The following is an 18751-nucleotide window of genomic DNA, read 5'->3' as shown; positions in this document are numbered from 1 at the left end:
GAATGATGAAAGATATGAGCATTATTAACTCATAAACCATAAAAGCAACAGAGAGGAAAAGGAGAGTGAAAAAAGCTTGGCAGGATGCTCAATTAAGCCAAATAACTCAATTCATCCTAAGATGATCCAACAGGAAAGAGGAGAACAAAGAGATGGTAAACGCACAGTTTCACAGGCATTTAAAGAGTGATCCATTTTCGTCATCAATGACAGTGGAAATGTCACCCTATAACACCTTAATATCCAATGCACTATACAAGTGCTAGGTGCTAAGGAGACAGAAATGAGAATAAAACTCTTTTGGCCGTCTTGCATTTTACCAGAGTGGCTACTTTTAAAAAATATAAAATTCTTATGAGGGCTATATATGTGTGCATGAATGCACATTTGCGTAAAGAGTATCCATGATAAAAAATATGATAAGGGAATAGGTAGATTTTCACAAATGATATCCCATAGCAGATGAGATCTGCTTACTCAAGCAATTTCTTATAATAGAGACTCAAGAGGACAGAAGTATGTTAGGGGATGGGGAACAAGCATACATAGCTGCCCATCATGGCTTAAGTTGATTCAAGAGCATCAAGACATACTCTTTCGTTTGTTTGTTTTGTTTTGTTTGGCAGGGCAACTGGGGTTAAGTGACTTGCCCAAGGTCACACAGCTAGTACATGTGTCAAGTTTTTGAGGCCGGATTTGAACTTAGGTCCTCCTGACTCCAGGGCCAGTGCTCTACTCGCTGCACCACCTAGCTGCCCCAAGACATATGCTTAAAACTGATGTTAGAGAATTTGTGGTGATTGACACAAATGTCAATGGGTATGTGAAGTATGCAAGGAAATTTGGGAAGGAGAGTGTAGTTAAGAGAGGAAAAGGAGTAAAAAGAGTAAGGACCCTGTGATTAGGAAATCAAGAAGGGGAAAAGGTAAGGAGAGAGGATTCTATCAGTGGAATGATACTTGATCCTTGAGGGCAAAGATTATGTTATTTTTATCTTTATGATAGCAATATCCAGGATAGGACTTTGCACATAGTAAGTACTCAAGTTTGTTGAATTTGACCAAGCTGAGACTGAAGTATCCAGGAACCTCAGGATTTATATGAGTTTGGGGTTGAAGGAGAGAGCCTGCTGAGGTGATAGGGAGGAAGCTTTGATATGAAGAGATTTTAGGGTTAGACTGACACAGTGCCCAAGAGAACTGTGGGGATCCAGGTCCTCATGATCTTCCAAACAGTAAAACTAATTTTAGGGAAGCAGTGATGAGTACAAATTAATCAGATTTACTTTTAGGTTAATTGTCCAAAAAATTCTCTGAGCCTCTGGTAGTTGCCTCACAGGAAAGGAGAGTATTCATGGTGGTGGAGATGCTCAATGGATCGGTAAGTATAACTGAGTCCATAACAGAATGAAAAGTCAAGATCTTGTTACATTCGCTGTTTGGTTATTTTTAAGGCATTTGATTCTGCAGAGCAAAACAATTGCCTTAAAGACTTTCTTCCAACAAGGTACCACAAATATATTAAGATCTCCATAAATACAAAAATATTTATAACAGCTATTTTTATTATAGCAACGAAGGGGGTTCCCATCAACTGAGGAATAACTAAGCAAACTGAGTGTAAGAGAATACTACTGTGTTGTAAGAAAAGACAAGAGGGATGGTTTCAGAGAAACCTGGGAAGAATTATATGAGTTGATGTAATGTGAAGTAAATAGAACCAAGAGAACAATTTATGCAACAGCATTGTAAAGACAAACAACTTTGTACCCCATACCTATGAGATTGGGAGGACTGATAAAAAAGGAAAATGACAAATCTTGGGGGGGCCCTGTGAAAAATCAAGCACATTAATGCACTTTTGGTAGAGCTATGAATTCATTTAGCCATTCGGGAAAAGCAATTTGGAACTATGCCCCCCAAAATACTAAACTGTACATACCCTTTGGCCCAATGATACTGTTACTAAGGCTACACCTCAAAGAAAGCAAAGAAAAGGGGAAAGGGTCCACATGTACAAAAATATTTATTGTAGTTCTTTTTGTAATGTCAAAGAACTGGAAATTAAGAGGTGCCCATAAATTGGAGAGTGACAGAACAAATTACAGCATATAAATGTAATACTATTATACTACAAGACATGGGAAAACGACAATTTCAGAGAAATCTGGGAAAACTTGTATGAATTGATATAGGTCGATGTATTTTTTTTAGTTTTTATTTATTTTTTTAATTAATAAAAATCTATTTTCTCTCCTTCCCAACTCCTTCTATGGAAAAAGAAAAAGGGGAAAAAAAGAAAAACTAAACCCTTGTAACTAACCTGCCTAGTCAAGCACAATGAATTCTCACATGAGTTACCTTTAAAAATATAGATCTCATTCTGGACCCAGAATTTATAACCTTTCTATCAGGAAGTAGCATGCTTTATCACTGTTCCTCTGGAAACATGGTCGATCATTGCCTTGATAAGAGTTTTTAAGTCTTCCAAAGCTGTTTGTTTTCTTAATGTCGTTGCTGCTGTATAATTTCGTCTACTAGTTCTGCTCACTTAACTCTGCATCAGTTCATACAAGACTTCCTCTGAAACCATTCATTTCATCGTTTCTTGAGGCACAATAATATTCCATTATATATACTATAATTTGTTCGGATATCCCTCAATTGATGGGCACTGTCTCAGTTTGTAGGACTTTGCTACTACAAAAATTGTTATAAATATTTTTTGTACACATGGGTCTTTTTCTTCCTTTCTGTATCTCTGGAGTATAAGCCTAGTAGTAGTTTCAATGGGTCAAAGAGCAGGCTCTGCTTAGTTACTTTCTGGGCACAGTCCCAAATTGCTCTCAAGAATGACTGGAGCAGTTCATAGCTCTACCATTAGAGCATTAATGTGCTTGTTTTTCCACAGCTCCTCTCGCTGTCATTTTCCATTTTGTCATCATTGCCAATCTGATGAATGTGAGGTGTAGTCTCAGTTTCTTTAACTTGCATTTTTCTAACTAGGAAGTGACTTGAAATACTTTTTTCCCCCACGTAGCTGCTCTCTTCCTTAGAAAACTGGTTATTCATATCCTTCATCTATTTGTCAACTGGGAAATGGATCTGATGTAGAATGAAGTAAGCAAAAGCACAATAACAATTTATATAATAACATGAATATGAAGACAAACAACTCTGAAAGACTTGAAAGAACTCATCCATGCATTGACAACCACAATTCAGGGACCAATGATGAAACATGCCACCTATCTCTTGAGAGAGAGGTGATATATTCAAGATACAGAATGAGACATAATTTTTTTGATATGACCAATTTGTTTTGGGAACTTGTTTTGCTTGACCATAAGTATTGGCTATAAGAGTTTGTTTTTTCTTTTCTTTCCCAATGGGATGGGTGTGGGAAGAAAGGAGGGAGAGAAAATAAATGCTTATTGATAGGGGAAAAAAAGTCACTGCTCAAAAAGAGATAATGCCTCCTTCACCAAAAAAAAATATACACACAGAGTTGAGGTATGAAGAAAGACAAATGGCAACACCAAACATCAGGAAGGTATATTATGTAGAGGATATAGTTGTTTGCATGTTATTTCTCCCATTAGACTGAGTTCCTGGAGAACAGGCACTGTTGGGTTTTTTTGGTTTTGTTTTTTCCTTTCTCTGTATCCCCAGAGCTTAGTACAGCTCCTGGCACATAGTGCTACTTGACTTGACAAAAATGACTAAACTAAGCCCTCCTGACTAATAAAAGAAAAAAAAAGAAACAACTTCGAAAGACTGAAGAAGGTATACTTAGAGAATCCTAGAGAATCAACTGAAAAAACTAGTGTAAATAACAATTTCAGCAAAGTTGCAGGATATAAAATAAACCCACATCAACTATCAGCATTTCTACATATTACCGACAAAGTCTAGCTGAAAGAGATAGAAAGAGAAATTCAATTTAAAATAACTATAGACAATACAAAATACTTGGGAGTCTGCCCACTAAGACAAACCCAGGAACTATATGAACACAATTACAAAACACTTTTCACACAAATAAAGTTGTTGTGGAGGGGAAGTTGTATATTCGATGAGTGTTCACCTGTATCATGGAAGATGTTCTGCATAGAATCCAAATGAAAATGGATATCCTATAGATGGTGACATTTCTAAATGCTCTTGTTTACCGTTGTATTTTGTTGGTTATACCAAACCTCAGAGTACTAAAGGGTTTCCTTAATAAGATTCATGATGATACGAAAAAATCTAACAATCCATATAGGAAAAACCAAATGAATGAAGAATGTCTAGTGTCCAGACTGAAACATGCAATTGGACAGGCAGACTTTAACTGATAATTAATTCATATATCTTGAATAGGCATTATAGGTGGACAAAGAGCTAGATCCAGAACTGAACAGAAGAAAGTGAGTGGACTACATCATATCTGGGAAACTGCACAGTATTTTCAATGACAGTACTCTCCCTGGCAAACAAAGTAAAACAAAACAAAACAAGACTTATTTCTAATATAACTATTTTCCTCATAATGCTACTATATTGCCTCTAAAACCTATCAGTACTTGAAATTTCCCTACTTCTTTGTTGGGACTACTAACCTTCTAGTTACTGAAATTTGTAACTTAGAGTCATCCTTAACTCTATTTTCATGCAATACCCATACCCAATCAGTTGCCAATACCTGTTGGTCATATAACAGCTCTCACATCTATCTCTTTCTCCCAATTCATGCAGCCCTCATCACCTCTTGTCTGTACGATTTGCAACAGTTTCTTAATTGGTCTCCCTGTCTTCACCTCCTCTCTCACCAATCCTTCTCCCATGAACCTGAAAAGACCTTACCCTAAAAGGGCCAAGGTCTTCTAATGCATCCTGGGCCATCTCCAGTTGTCCTGGTGAATATCAAGCCACTGGACCCAGATGACTCTGTAGGAGAAAGTGAGGCTGGTGACCTTGCACAGCCCTTCCTCACTCAAATCAAAGTCAAGTGCAAGTCATGTCATTATTTCCCTGATGTCATGGTCCTCTTTAAGAACAAAGGACAAACACAACAACAAATCGAGAGCACTAAGACACAGATTTGACTACGGTATTCCCTATTCAAAAATCTCCAATGGCTCCCTACTGCCTCTAGAATAAGACATAAGTCCTCACTCTGCACTTAAAACTTTTCACTATCTGGTTCTCACATAACTTTCTAGATTTATTTCATAGTATTCTCTATCCTATACTCTCCACTTCAGTCAAATTGGCTTGTTAGCTGTTTCCTATATATAACATTCCATCTTCATCTTTCACGCCTTTGCATAAAATGGTCCCTCACATTTCTTATGCACTCCCTCCTTATCTCTACCATATGGAATTCCTAGCTTCCTCTCAAAAATAGTTCAGGCACCATATAGCTATATGAAGCCCTTTCCTTTCCTCCCAGTTATTAGTCTTCATTCCATTCTGAAATTACTTTCTATTAAGTAAATGCAAAGTTTATTAAACATATCTGTGTACCTATTAAGTGACTCCAGGAGAATGTAAGTCCCCTGAAAGCAAGGACTTTGTTTGGTCTTTGTACCTAGCACAGTACCTTGCACAGTACCTTGCACATGGGGACAGGGAATTGGGATTAGACTAGTGATTTCATTAATAAAGGCAACTCCTGGATTGAGGAAACTCCCTCTACAATGCAGATCTCTACCTTCACAATAATTCATACCCTCGAGTTGCCTAGAACACTGAGAACTGACTTTGCCCAGCATCACACAGCCAATAGACGTCATAAGTCAGAGGCAAAACTCGAACCCGATCTTTCTAGCTCTCTGCTAGTGCCACATTGATTTACACATAGTGGACGCTTAATAGGTATTTACTGAATAATATCTGTAGATGCAGTGGCATGACATCATCTTGAAATGTATAGCTAGAAAGGGAAACAGTTATGTGATAAGAGATGAATAGTCCCAGTGCTATATTGGTAATCATGAAATGTTAAAAGAGTCAGAGAAAGACATCTGGTGCAGATCATAATGGAGTATTATGGGAAGGATGCCAGCAAGAATCTTATAGGATGAGAAGGCACAGATGGATTATAATCTGCATGGTTTGACATAATATTCACATTGAGGAAACCAGAGATACACTGAATTATTGATAATGCTAACCTTTTTCCTAACATTCATATTTCCCTTCAATCATACTTTTTATTATAATTCTACATTAAACGGTGCCTAATTGTGACTAGTTATCTAATAATAAGTTACTTAATTCATACTATTAGTTTAATAAACAGGTATATTTTTATTAGCAAACCATGGCCCTGGCTATATTTTAGGGATAGCACACGTATGTGGGATCATACAATATGGAACAATATGGTAAAATATAAGCGATGATCCAGCTACAGAAATAACTCCCCCAATATGGTCTTTATAAGTGTATGCCAAAGAAACTAGAATGTCTCCCAAATGTCATTATTGAGACAATTGAAATTAACATAAAATAAACTGTACTCTAACTACTTGGCAGTGGAAAGAACATTGGATTGGGAGAGTGTGATTGGCTAGTTATGAACCCACGGGCAATTCTTAATTTCTCTGAGCCTTTTTTCCTCATCTGAAAAATAGAAAGAAAAAAAATTTGCTTATACTACCTCCTTTATAATGTTATTAAGATCAAATGTGATAATGAATATAGTATACTTTGCAACAGACTATAAAAAGTAAGCTATTATTATTACTGTTGCTGTTAACAAGTCAAGGTAACAAGGATTTATTAAGTATCTACAATTCCCTGAATTAACATTGTTATGAAGAGAGGGACAGGAGGCTGCATGGAAACAGGAAAAAGGAAATGAAGAATCAGAATTGAATTAGAAAAATCACAGAATCTCAGAGTTGGGAGATACTTCAGAAGTCCGGCTTTACTAATGGAGGAATTCACTCGATAACACCTCTAGCATGAGAGATTCAAGGTGGCCCATCCCATGTTGTTAGGAAGTTATTCTTTATATTGTGAGATCACCTGCTCTCTTGTAACATCCACTAACCTAGTTGTGCTGAGCTGATAAGAGTATCACTACGTTTTTCTAAGAGTATTTAAAAACAGGTCTTGAGTTGGTCAAGTTACTATGGGCCTGGAGGCAGTAATAAGAACTGGCTTTAAAGCTAGACTTTCCTCTAAACCCATGATTCCCATACCCACCCATCTAGGGAGCGATTTGATAGAGGTGTAAACCCTGCCACACAGTCCATCACTACCTTGCATTTTAAGTGTCTCCCATAAGGCTTTATACATAGAAAGCCCTTCATAAACATGTATTGAATAAGTAGTTGAATTTCACTTGGGGCCAGATGCTCAAGCCAGCTAACTCAGGGACATTCTGCTGAGCATTCGTGTACTTACCAAGTAAGTATAGCTGCTGTTCATCAGACTCTGCCTCTTCTAGGCCTTTGAGGAAACGGCTATTGACCTTGACAATATCATTAATGTTTGAGAATATCACGTCCAAGTCTTCCTCTGGCAGCTAAAAGGCATAGAGATCACAACAGGAAGTCAAAAGCATGAATATGAAATAAGTCAGGGTCTTTTTATTGAGATCTAAATCCAGCACTCTTGCAAAACTACCAGAAACCCTCAGAAGAAAAGACAACAAAACATCACCAACAAGCATCCCATCGACAAAGCTAGAGATTTCTCAAGATACAATAAAATGGATAATAAATATATGGTGCTATTAAATATAATTAGAAAAATCAGATTTCAAAATAAGGATGGAACTAAACTAAAGAAACTCTGGAGAAGATGATGATCAAACTCAACAGTCTGACAAAATCTATAGATAACATAACAAAAGGTGCAGATTTGGTGACAGAAGGAAATATTTTATTTAACATTAAAATAATAGCAGAAATAATGGAGAAAAACAATTTTTTAGAAGAAAAATTTTTAAAAGGGTTTTAAATCAATGTACACAATAGTCATAGATATGGAAGACAGAGTAAAGTATGAAAACTAAGAAGTATCAAGATTCCCAAAGACTGTGTATAAGAAGATAATCTGACCACCATGTTACATTAAATTGTACAAGAAAATTTATCATAAATATTGAAAACAAGGGTTAGATTGGGCAGAAGCATGATGCAGTAGATTTAGAGTCAGAAGACTTGGGTTTGAATCATGGATCTGCCATTTATTAGTCAAGATCTCAGGCAAGTCAGTTCTCTTGGCCTTCCTTACTTCCCTCAACTTTAAAATGAGTGAATTGAAATATATGAACTATAAGGTCCCTTCCAATTTTAAATCTAAAATTCACATGCTATCAGAAGATGTTAACCCCAAGTTTAATTCCTCTAGACACATTATTGTTGAACTTCAAGACTCAAATGACAAGGGAATTATATCATAAGCAATCAAGAAACATATCATATTAAAAAAACAATTCTAATTGTACAAGATTTCTCTACAATTAAAAAAATGACAGAAGCAAAAATGTGATATGGCTAATGTTTAGACTTCATTTAAAAATCAATTTCCCAGCAAAGATAAGCACTCTTTTTGAAGAACGAAGGCAGTTCCCCAAGTAGTTAAAGCATAAGAACAGGCAGTTTTCGAAAGAAGCAATGTAAGTTAGCAACAGTGATATGAAACAACGTTCTGAATCATTAATAATAATATATTAGGTACTTCATAGTTATCAGATTGGCCAAGACAAAAAAAAACTAAACAGTAAATGTTTGAAGGACAATGTGAAGCATACTAATTCTGTTGACAGAGCTATGAATTAGTCTGAAAAACAGTTTGGAATTATTCTAGAAAAGTCACTAGACACTAATTACCAGTCAATAAACATTGAGGCATATGTTATCAGATATGGCCGATATGTTGGTTTGATTTAATTGTACTCCTTTTTTTAACAAGGGAGGACTAGGCATATTTCAGAGAGAAAGGTTATTGGGAAACGAGCCAATATTTTTTAAAGCATCAATAAAACTTTCTTAAAAGATGAAAGGTAACAATTTTTAAAGCTACATGCACTTGTGAAATTCATAGAAGGAAGGGCCAATCTTAAAAGTGATTTTGATTTATACAACCAGAAAAGCATAGGGACTTTGGGTCAGACTTAGCTATCAAAGTCAAGTATTTTGAAAGAAAACAAAAAGGAACAAGTAAGATGGCAGAGGAGGGAAAAAGTGAAGGAAAGAGACAATCTTAGGGTGAGCAAGTTTGAATCATTTAATAATTAGAGTTGGGAAAGCTGGTTAGCAATATGTCAAAAAACAACAACAAAAATCCTCACAACTACACCGAACACCACATTAATTTCAGTTGGATTATATGCAAGCATAAAAACTCTTAAAACATGTTAAAAAGATCAAAGAAAAAATATGTTTATCTCAATTCTAAAAGGGAAATAAATTTCTATATATAAGCAAATAAATTATTGGGAACAAGGTAGAGATATTCAATTTTATAACAATGAAAAGTATCTTACATATATAAGACTGAAAAAGAAAAACTGGGGAAGTGTTTATGGCAAATATAATAGAAAATAGAAAAAAATTAACAATCCACTTAATGTCTAAAATTTTAAAGGAATCAACAAAAATAATCAAAGGCAAAACCCAAATGCACAAATGGTAGACTAAATATATATGCTTATTACAGTTTACAAAAGAGGAAACACAAATTGTAAATTATCACTTTAAAAAAGTACTGAACTTTACTAATAATAAAAAATTAAAGAAGTCTGAGGTACAACCTCACACCTATCAGACTGGCCAATATGACAGAAACGGAAAATGACAACTGTTGGAGGAGATGTGGGACAATTGAGACACTACTGTACTGCTGGTGGAGTTAGGAACTGATTCAACCATTCTAGAGAGCAATTTGGAACTATGCCAAGAGGGCTATAAAATCATGCAAACCTTTTGACCCAGCAATACCACTACTAGCTCTATATCTCAAAGAGATCATAAAAAAAGGGAAAAGGACCTACATGTACAAAAATAGTTATAGCAGCTCTTTTGGTGGTGGCGAAGAACTGGAAACTGAGGGGATGCCCATCAACTGGGAATGGCTGAACAAGTTGTGGCAAATGATTGTGATGGAATATTTTTGTGCTACTAAGAAATGATAAGCAAGATGCTCTCAGAAAAATCTGGAAAGTCTTATATGAACTGACACAAGGTGAAGTGATCAGAATCAGGAGAACATTGCGCATAATAAAAGCAATATTGTACAAGGATCAACTGTGAATGACTTTAGTTCTCAGCAACACAAGACTTTGGATCAAAGGGCTTATGATGAAAAATGCTATCCACCTCCAGTGGAAGGCGTGATGAAATCTGAATGAAGATTGAAGCATACTTAAAATTTTTTTTCCACAACATGATTAATATGGAAATATGTTTTACATGACGACACATGTATAACCTATATTAAATTGCTTGCCTTCTGAAGGAGAAGGGAGGGAACGTAAAAGTTTTAAAATGAATGCTAAAAAATTGTTTTTACATGTATTTGGGAAAAAATTAAATATTTTTAAAAAACAAAAAGAAGAAAAAAATATTGATGTGATTCAGTTACTCCAGAAGGATATCGATTTGGGGGTAGTAGACAAAGATCTGATAGGTAAAAAACTAATAGTTAAATCAATGTACTTGGATGGTCTAACAGCAGTTACATCATTAGCACCCTCTACTCAACTTCTGACCCCTCTGTTACTATCATTGTACAAATGGAAAAGCGCTATTCAAGACTAAGGATCATTTTCTAACTTTTCTGGGTTTCACGGCTTACTTTTGGCATGGAATTAATCACCTCTTGACTAAACAGCTGCTAATGAACTTCTCCACACTTAGCTAGGTTGGTCCTCAGACAGCAGGGACAATTTGTCCCCAAGACCACACTCAAGGTTTTCCCAGGTTAGTAGGATTGGCAGAATTTAAACTCCATTGGTATAGTCATGAACTCAGAGCCCACTACATGCTATGGTGAGAGACTAGAATTTATAGGGAGAAACAAACAAGAATATCAATGAAGAATTTATATTTTAAAAAGAAGAAAACTCAATTCAATTTGACAAATATTTATTAAACACCTACTTTGTACCTGGCACACTGCTAGACCCAGGGGACACGAAGACAAAAAAAAAATTGATATAAAGCCTCCCCTAAGAAAACTTACATTAATATTGTAAGGAAAGGACAACATATATATAGAAAATTAAATACAAAATGCAAAGTAATTTACATGGGGAAGGTGAATATTGAATAGGAAAGGCTGTTTGTAATCAACAGAATTGTGGAGGGTGGGGAGGGGTCACAGAGGGCACAATGAAAAGACAGGGTAGAGTGGGAGGGAGAGGATAAGTCTGGCATGGATAGATTCGAGGGAGTAAGGAATTTGGGCAGTCAAGACGGCATTCCTACTAGAGCCATGTGGCAACAGATTGTCACCACCTTCAAAAAGTAATGATAATGTTGATTTTGTTTTCAGGAAGTCTGTTAAGCTTTACCACTTTCTGTGCTAAGTTATTTATTCTCTTTCCAATCATTTCCTTAGGAGCTTTTACTTCATTTTTTTTTCTAACTTCCTAGTTCATGTCTTCATGTAGTCCTTGTGGAAAGTCCATTTTTCTCTTTGAGTCTCTGTTTGCAGTTATTATGGGGTTACTCAATCCTTCTTCGGAGAGAATCTTTAGGTTTCCAATAATTTTTTATATTAGTCAGTGTTTTCTTTGACTTACTTGCCTCTCTAGCCTTTGTTCCTGAGTTAGGGCTTTGTGACAGAGCCAGGCTCCGCTCTTGCTACAGTTTTGAGTGGGGTGGTCAGCTTTGCTTGGTCTTGCCTTGGCTTGCCTGTGCTGATCTCTATCTCCTGGGGTTAGCCACTCACTCCATCTTGGAGGCTCGGAGTATTAGATATTCAGCGCTCTCTCTGACATGTCAGGAAAGAGTGTTAAGGACCTCAGGGTCCCTGAGCTTGAGGAATCCTGGTCAGAGCACTGCAGCGCCATGCTGGTCACTGCCGAGAGTCGCTCCCTGGCACTCCCAAGGACCCCACCCTGGAATAGGGTTTATCTAGCTTCCTTGACTATTCTGGGGTTTTCTAGAGGGAGCCCCTCATTCTTACTCCCTTTAGACAAAAAGCCTTGCAGGCCACATATGTACTTGGCTCATTACTGGGCTCCTTCCATCTCTAAATCCTATGGCAACCTGCAATTTTCCAATTTTGACAATTATAAAAACAATTTTGGAAATCATATAGGCCAGCCCTCTCATTTTGCAGATGAGGAAATTGAGGCCCAGAGACTCCTGTCTTCTGATTTTATAAAGGTTTCACAAATAATAAGTAGCAGAACCAGCATTTAAGAAGTCTCCCGACTCCAAATTTAGAGCTCTTTTTGCAAAATTAGAAGACTGACCTCTAAGGATTAAAGTTTGTAGTTTTGTGACTGCTGACCCCTGATTTAAAAAAAAAAAACAGAAGAGAAAAAGAGGCCCATTATCTGAGTCTGGGATGGTCAGTTTATACATGTAAATGCTGAGTTCAGTTCTAGAAGCTACTTAGCTACAGTGACTGAACATCTTAGAAAGACTGGATTACCCTCTGGAAAGTCAACCCACCTCCCTACCTTTTCTCTAGGATACAGACCAATCCTTATTGGTTTGAAAAAAATCTCACCCAGATTAGGCAAGCTCTTACTCTGTTTGACAACAGGCCTCGAACACAAAGAATAATGCCAGGTACAGGAAGAACAGGAATGACCACTACCTTGGCTCAATACCTTGGAGTAACTTTATAGGATACAGAACTGAACCCAGGACCCAAGAGATCTAAAGACAATCCCCATTCATACAGCATTCTACATAGTAGGTGGGACTAGATAATCCCTTCCCATGCTGAGGTCGCTTTTTGAAAGTTTTATTGATATCTTTTGTTTTCTATATCACATCCATTTCCAAGCTATATCACTTTCCCTACCCCCTCACTGATCCTTCCCCTGTCAAAGGAAAAAAAAAAAAATAAAAGCAGCTGAACAAAACCAAGAAGTGTTCCTGACTGATTCTAGATGCTTTGATGTTTTGGTTATTTCAGACTCACAAAACAGATTTAGCTTCTCTAATATGGTGAGATATTCAGTCGGGGCATGAGACATCAGGGTCTAAGGGGTTCCATGTCTCTACAGTGCCTAATTAGTCAAGGTTAGGCTTGTCAAGTTTAGCCATGCAGAGCAAACCAAGTCATTTCTCCACTTGAGCAAAAGCTGCTAATAGGCATTTCTATAGTCTCTAAGGAGTATCTAAACAGAGCCTCCTACCCCTGTCAGCACCTATTCTCACTTCCACAGATTTCCTGTTTGTCTAGCTTGGCAGCTTCTAATGATAACAGAGGAAAAGTCTGGTTTCCAATAGCAGGGAGGTGATAGTTCTGCTGTCTTCTGCTCTGATCAGACCGAACATGGAGTATTAGGACAGTTCTAGGTTCCATGTTTTAGAAAGACACTGGCAGGTTAGAGTTTATGAGAGAAAGAGAGACAGAGACAGAGAGACACAGAGAGAGGCCGAAAGAAAGAAAGTTGGTAAAGAGATACAAAACCATACCCTGCAAGTGTAAACTGCTTTTTGCCATGTCCATAGAAACCTTGGGGGACCTTGATAGTGGAGGATACTACCCAGAATTTCCCAAGTTTGTGTGGTCTTGACTTTATCTGGGACAAACTAAAGAGTTTTCAGGTACCTTACACTTTAAAGAGGCTCTTGGGGAAAAAAAGGAAAAAGCCATCATAGTCAACTTCAGGGGAGACAGCAGAGAAAGCAGACAGAGAGTCAAAATGGGGGAGATAAGTATGGAGGAGGACAATGGCTGGAGTAGAAGACAGTGAATGTATTAGGATTTTGAGGTCTTATGTAGGACATGTATTGCTGACCCAGATACAAATTGGAAGGATAAGAAAGTAACTTTCTCTCTCCTATCCTCACTCCAGAGAAGGGCTAAGTTTTCCTGCTTGCTAGTCAATCTCTTCACTTCCTATTTCCCATTCTCCTTTTCCAGATGGTTCAGTCACTGCTGAAAATACTGATTTCCCCCATTTAATTTTATGTTTATGTCATTTAACTAGTGATTCTTTATAAAGAACTTGTTGGCCAACAAATCTTAGCTATTTTCTGAGGTTATTGAATGCACAGAGTGCTAAAGACAGAAGAGAAAGAAAATGTTTTGCTCGGAAAAGTTGAGATGGGGGTGTAGAGCCAAAGAGAATGAATCCTGATGTTGTTATCCTTGTCTTTCAGGGGCACACATGAACTTTATTAGCTACCTGAGACCAACAAAAATATCCCCAGAACATATGAGTCAGAAAGTCTGTGACCTGGAAAGAATACCTACATTCAGTCTGTGAGGCCTTGAGTGGCAGCTCCCTTTCCAGCCTAGTCCCAGCAGGGAAGGGTAAAGACTTCAGCCATGTGTCAGTAGGAGCACTAAAATATACATTTATCAGTGCCTGGAGCTTTTGGGCCCCTGCCCCTTGTCATAAGTTTCCCCCTGTGGTTAAATAAGTATAGGTTGGAAGAACTAAGGCTGTTTAATCTAGGTAAGGGAAGATTTGCCAGTGAGGGAAAGAGACATAATAGGTATCTTCAAGCATATAAAGTGTTCTCAAATGGAAAATAGATCAGGCTTGCTCGGCTCAGCCCCAGAGGACATAATTAGGACCAGTGGCGAGAGGTACATTTCAGTTCAACATAAGGAAAAACTTCCTAAAAATGAGAACTGAACAACAACCAAATTCTTTGATCTTCTGTAAAAGAAAGTTATAGAAGAAGAAACAGAAGACTCAAGAAGGAAAAGAAGAAGGAAATTGGGAAGACAGCGTTAAGTAAGAACATGTAAGTGAAGTAATCAGAGGGTAAAGCAAGTTGAGAGAGTGGATTGGTAGGTGGAGAAAACCAGTAAAAACAAATTGAAGGTTGGCATTAGGCTGAAGGCCTAGCAGATACTACAACAGTTGATAATGAGACTAAGGAAATGAAGTTGGAGTAGGGTCATCAAGTACTTAAGAGGTGATAACTAGCCTAAAAGTTTTAATGAGACACTTAGGGTGGAGACATAAACCCTTTAAAGTATTTTTTTTAAAAAAGGCTGAACATCTCAAACATTTCAGAGGCTAGGGGAAGTTGTGCAGTAAAAGTGCAATGTCGGTATTTCTTCCACAGATGGATGACTATTATCTGTGTTCCAAGTGTAGGTTGATTTCTCTCCTAGAGAAGTAGGCAACAGGACTCAAAAAATGCCTATCTAAGCTTTAAATTGTTAGGAAGAATGAAGTATTCCTTAAAGAAACAGAAGCAAAGCTTTAATGAGGCTGGGGCGAAAGGGATCTGAGGTCAGAGAAGGGAGACTTAACCCCTGTCATGATGTTGGAAAGGGGAAGAGTATTCCACAACAGAGAAAGGGAAGGAAAAGGAAAGCTGCACAATTCGAGTTAAAAAACAAATAAATTTGAGGCACTTCCTGAAGACAAGAGAGCTGGAGGAGGAACAAACTTTTTGTACTCAAAAAAAAAAAAATGAAGAAGAATAGCGATTGAGATAAAATTCAAGAAAGAAGCCAGTAATAACACCTCAAATATTTGGCATAAAAGTGCCCAGAGCTGAAGCAAGAAATAAAAGGATCCATAAGAATGTGAACTGGATCTCACTAGCATTGCTGAGACTTGGTGAAATGAAACCCATAAATGAACCATGGCTTTGGATGGGCATACTTTATTCATAACAAACAAGATAGATGAGTGTTGGGGGGGGGGTGTTGGAGAGAAGGGTAGTATGTATATTAAGAAGGTATACGCATGTGAGAAAATATAGAAGCCAGAGGGAGAAAGCATAATGGATAATATTTAAATTAAGATCAATTGAGTGAGAAACAGAAGTGATTTTTTTTTCACTAGAATATAGTAAGAAAGTACCCATTTGCCCTTGATAAATTCAACTCATCCGGCCAAAATGAGCTACATCTTCAGGTTCCATGAGAATTATCAGCGATATCTGAAAGAACGTAGAAAATGGGAGAGGTGCCCCAAGATAGGAGAAGGGTAAATGTCACAATTTTCAAAAGGGGAAGAGAACAGAGCCTGTAAACTATAGGACAGTGAACTTAACTTTAATTTTTGGGAAAATTATAGAATGGACCATTAAAGAGATAGGTGGCAAACCCTTAGAAAAGGACATAGTGATTACAATGAACCATCATGGTTTCATCAAGAACAGGCCATGCTGAAGTAACCGCATTTTCTTTTTTTTTTTTTTAATAGATAAGTAGATAAAGGGAATGCTATGGATATAGTTTACCTGGATTTTACCAAAGTTTAGATCAAGTATATCATACTATTCTTGTGGAGAAGACAGAAAGATACAAATGAATCAATAAAGTAATCACCTAGATTCAGAACTGATTGGATGTTTAGATTCTAAGAATACCTGTTAATGGCTCAACGTCATTGTGGCAGGAGGTTTCCAGTGGAATACCCCAGTGATCTGTTTTTATTAAATAAATAATGAATGAATGAATGCAAATAAATAAATAAATGAATGAAATAATCATTTTTATTAATGATTCAAACAAAGGCACAGGTGACACGCTCATCAAATTTGCAGATGGCACAAGGCTGTAGAGATAATTAATGCAGTGGATGGCAGAGTCAGGACCCAAAAGCAGCTTAACAGTTCTTGCATAAACAAAAACCAATGCAATTAAAGTTGGAAGGAAAACAGCTAACCAGGAAAAAAAATCGTTGCAGAAAGTTTTATTGATAAAGGTCTCCTATCCAAGATATGTAAGGAACTGATTTAAATTTACAATAAAAAGCTATATCAAGAGCTATTCCCCCAGTAGATAAATGGCCAGAGGATATAAAGAGGTAGTTTTTAAAGGCAGAAATTGAAGCTATTTACTAGCAAAAAATGCTATAAATAAGTAACAATTAGAGAAATGAAAATTAAAACCACTCTGAGGTTCTTTCTCACACCCTTCAGACTGAGAAAGATGACCAAAAAAGTAAAATGACAATTATCCAATGGGCTTTGGGAAAATGGACACACTAACGCCTACGAAGAAGCTAGGTGGTCCAACAGATAGAGCACTGGACCCCACAGACATTTACTCGCTGTGGGACCCTGAGCAAGTCACTTGACCTCTCAGCCTCATTTTTCCTCATTTGTATAACAGGCATAATAATAGCATCAGCCTCTCAGAACTCTAGGGAGAAAAGACAATATTTACTTACAAAGCATTCTGCAAATCTTAAAGTGTCATATACATGCTGGTTATTATTATTATTATTAATTATCAATGTATCATTGGTAAGCTATGAATGGTCTCCCAAGGGTGGGGAACCTGTGGTCTTGAGGCCACATGTGGCCTTCTATGTCCTCAGGTACAGTCTTTTGACTGAATCCATACTTCACAGAACAAATCCCCTTAATAAAAGGATTTGTTATGTAAAACTTGGACTCAGTCAAAAGGCTGCACTTGAGGACCTAAAGGGCCACATGTGGGCTTGAAGCCATAGGTTCCCCACCCCTGGAGCCATTCTGGAAAGCATGTTGGAGTGATATCCACAAAGTCATTAAATTCTGACCCAATGATGTTACTATTTTGCCTATACCTCAAAAAAAACAAAGAAAAAGGAAAAGGATCCTTATGTGCAAAAATATTTATCACAGCTCTCTTTATTATAGCAAAAAAAAAAAAAGAAAACAAAGTAGGTAGTCATAAATTGGAGAATAGCTGAACAAATTATGATACACGAATGTAAAAGAATATTATTTTGCCTTAAGAAATTACAAAAAGGATGATTTCAGAGAGACCTGGGAAGATTTATATGAACTGATTCAGAGTGAAGTAAGCTAAACCAGGAGGGTAATTTATAATAACAGTACTACAAAGAAAAATAACTTTGAAAGACTTGAAAAGTCTAACCAATGCAATGGTGTTCAGTTTAAGAAGGATATTGAAAAGCTGTAGTGTCTGTAGGATTGCAAAAAGGATAGTGAAAGGCCTTGAATCTACATTTCATGGGCATCAGTTAAAAGAACTGAGTGCATTTACCTTGGAGAAGAGAAGACTTGGAGAGGAGAGGGGAGCTATGATGGCTGTCCTAGTATTTGAAGGGCCTTCACTGTGGAGGAAGGACTAGATTGCTCCATTTGGCTCAAGCACAAAACCAGGAACACGTGGAAGTTACAAAGAGGCAAATTTAAATTTGAGGTCAAGATATACTTCCTAACAATCAGAGCTCTCCAAAAGTGGATGGGTTGGGCCTTGAGAGGTGGCAAGTTCTCCCTCCTAAGACAGTCTTCAAGCAGAGACTGGATGACCAGGTATCAGGTAGATTACAGCTGGCATTCCTTTCATGCATAAGTTAGACTGGATGGTTACTAAATTCTGTGATTCTGAAGAATGGGCCACCACAGAAGACAATAGAAAATAATAACTAACATTTACACAAAATACTTTGAGGTCTACAAAGCACATTTACAAACTGTTCTTATTGAGACACTCCTCACAATAATCCTGTGGGGTAACTACTAAAGGTATTATTATCCCCATGTGACAGATGAGAAAATTAAAGCTCAGAGAGCTTTAATGGCTTGATGGCTTGCCCATCATCACATAACTAGTAAGCGTCAGAGGCAGAATATACACTCAGGTTTCAGCAAACTAAATGGTGCTGCTGCTAACACTAGTAAGTT

At 37.2% G+C, this 18751-nt stretch overlaps 1 protein-coding gene across 1 annotated transcript in view; it reads right to left on the bottom strand.

Moving 5' to 3' along the window:
• Positions 1–18751, bottom strand: part of ARHGEF37 (Rho guanine nucleotide exchange factor 37) — a 71526-nt gene that overhangs the window by 34102 nt on the left and 18673 nt on the right. Inside the window, exon 3 of the mRNA XM_036748414.1 lies at positions 7401–7521. Coding sequence (XP_036604309.1) covers positions 7401–7521 — 121 coding nt within the window. The remainder of the gene's footprint in view (positions 1–7400; positions 7522–18751) is intronic.

Source organism: Trichosurus vulpecula, chromosome 3 (genome assembly GCF_011100635.1).
Source record: "Trichosurus vulpecula isolate mTriVul1 chromosome 3, mTriVul1.pri, whole genome shotgun sequence".
NCBI lineage: Eukaryota > Metazoa > Chordata > Mammalia > Diprotodontia > Phalangeridae > Trichosurus > Trichosurus vulpecula.
This window is presented reverse-complemented; position numbering and strand designations above follow the sequence as displayed.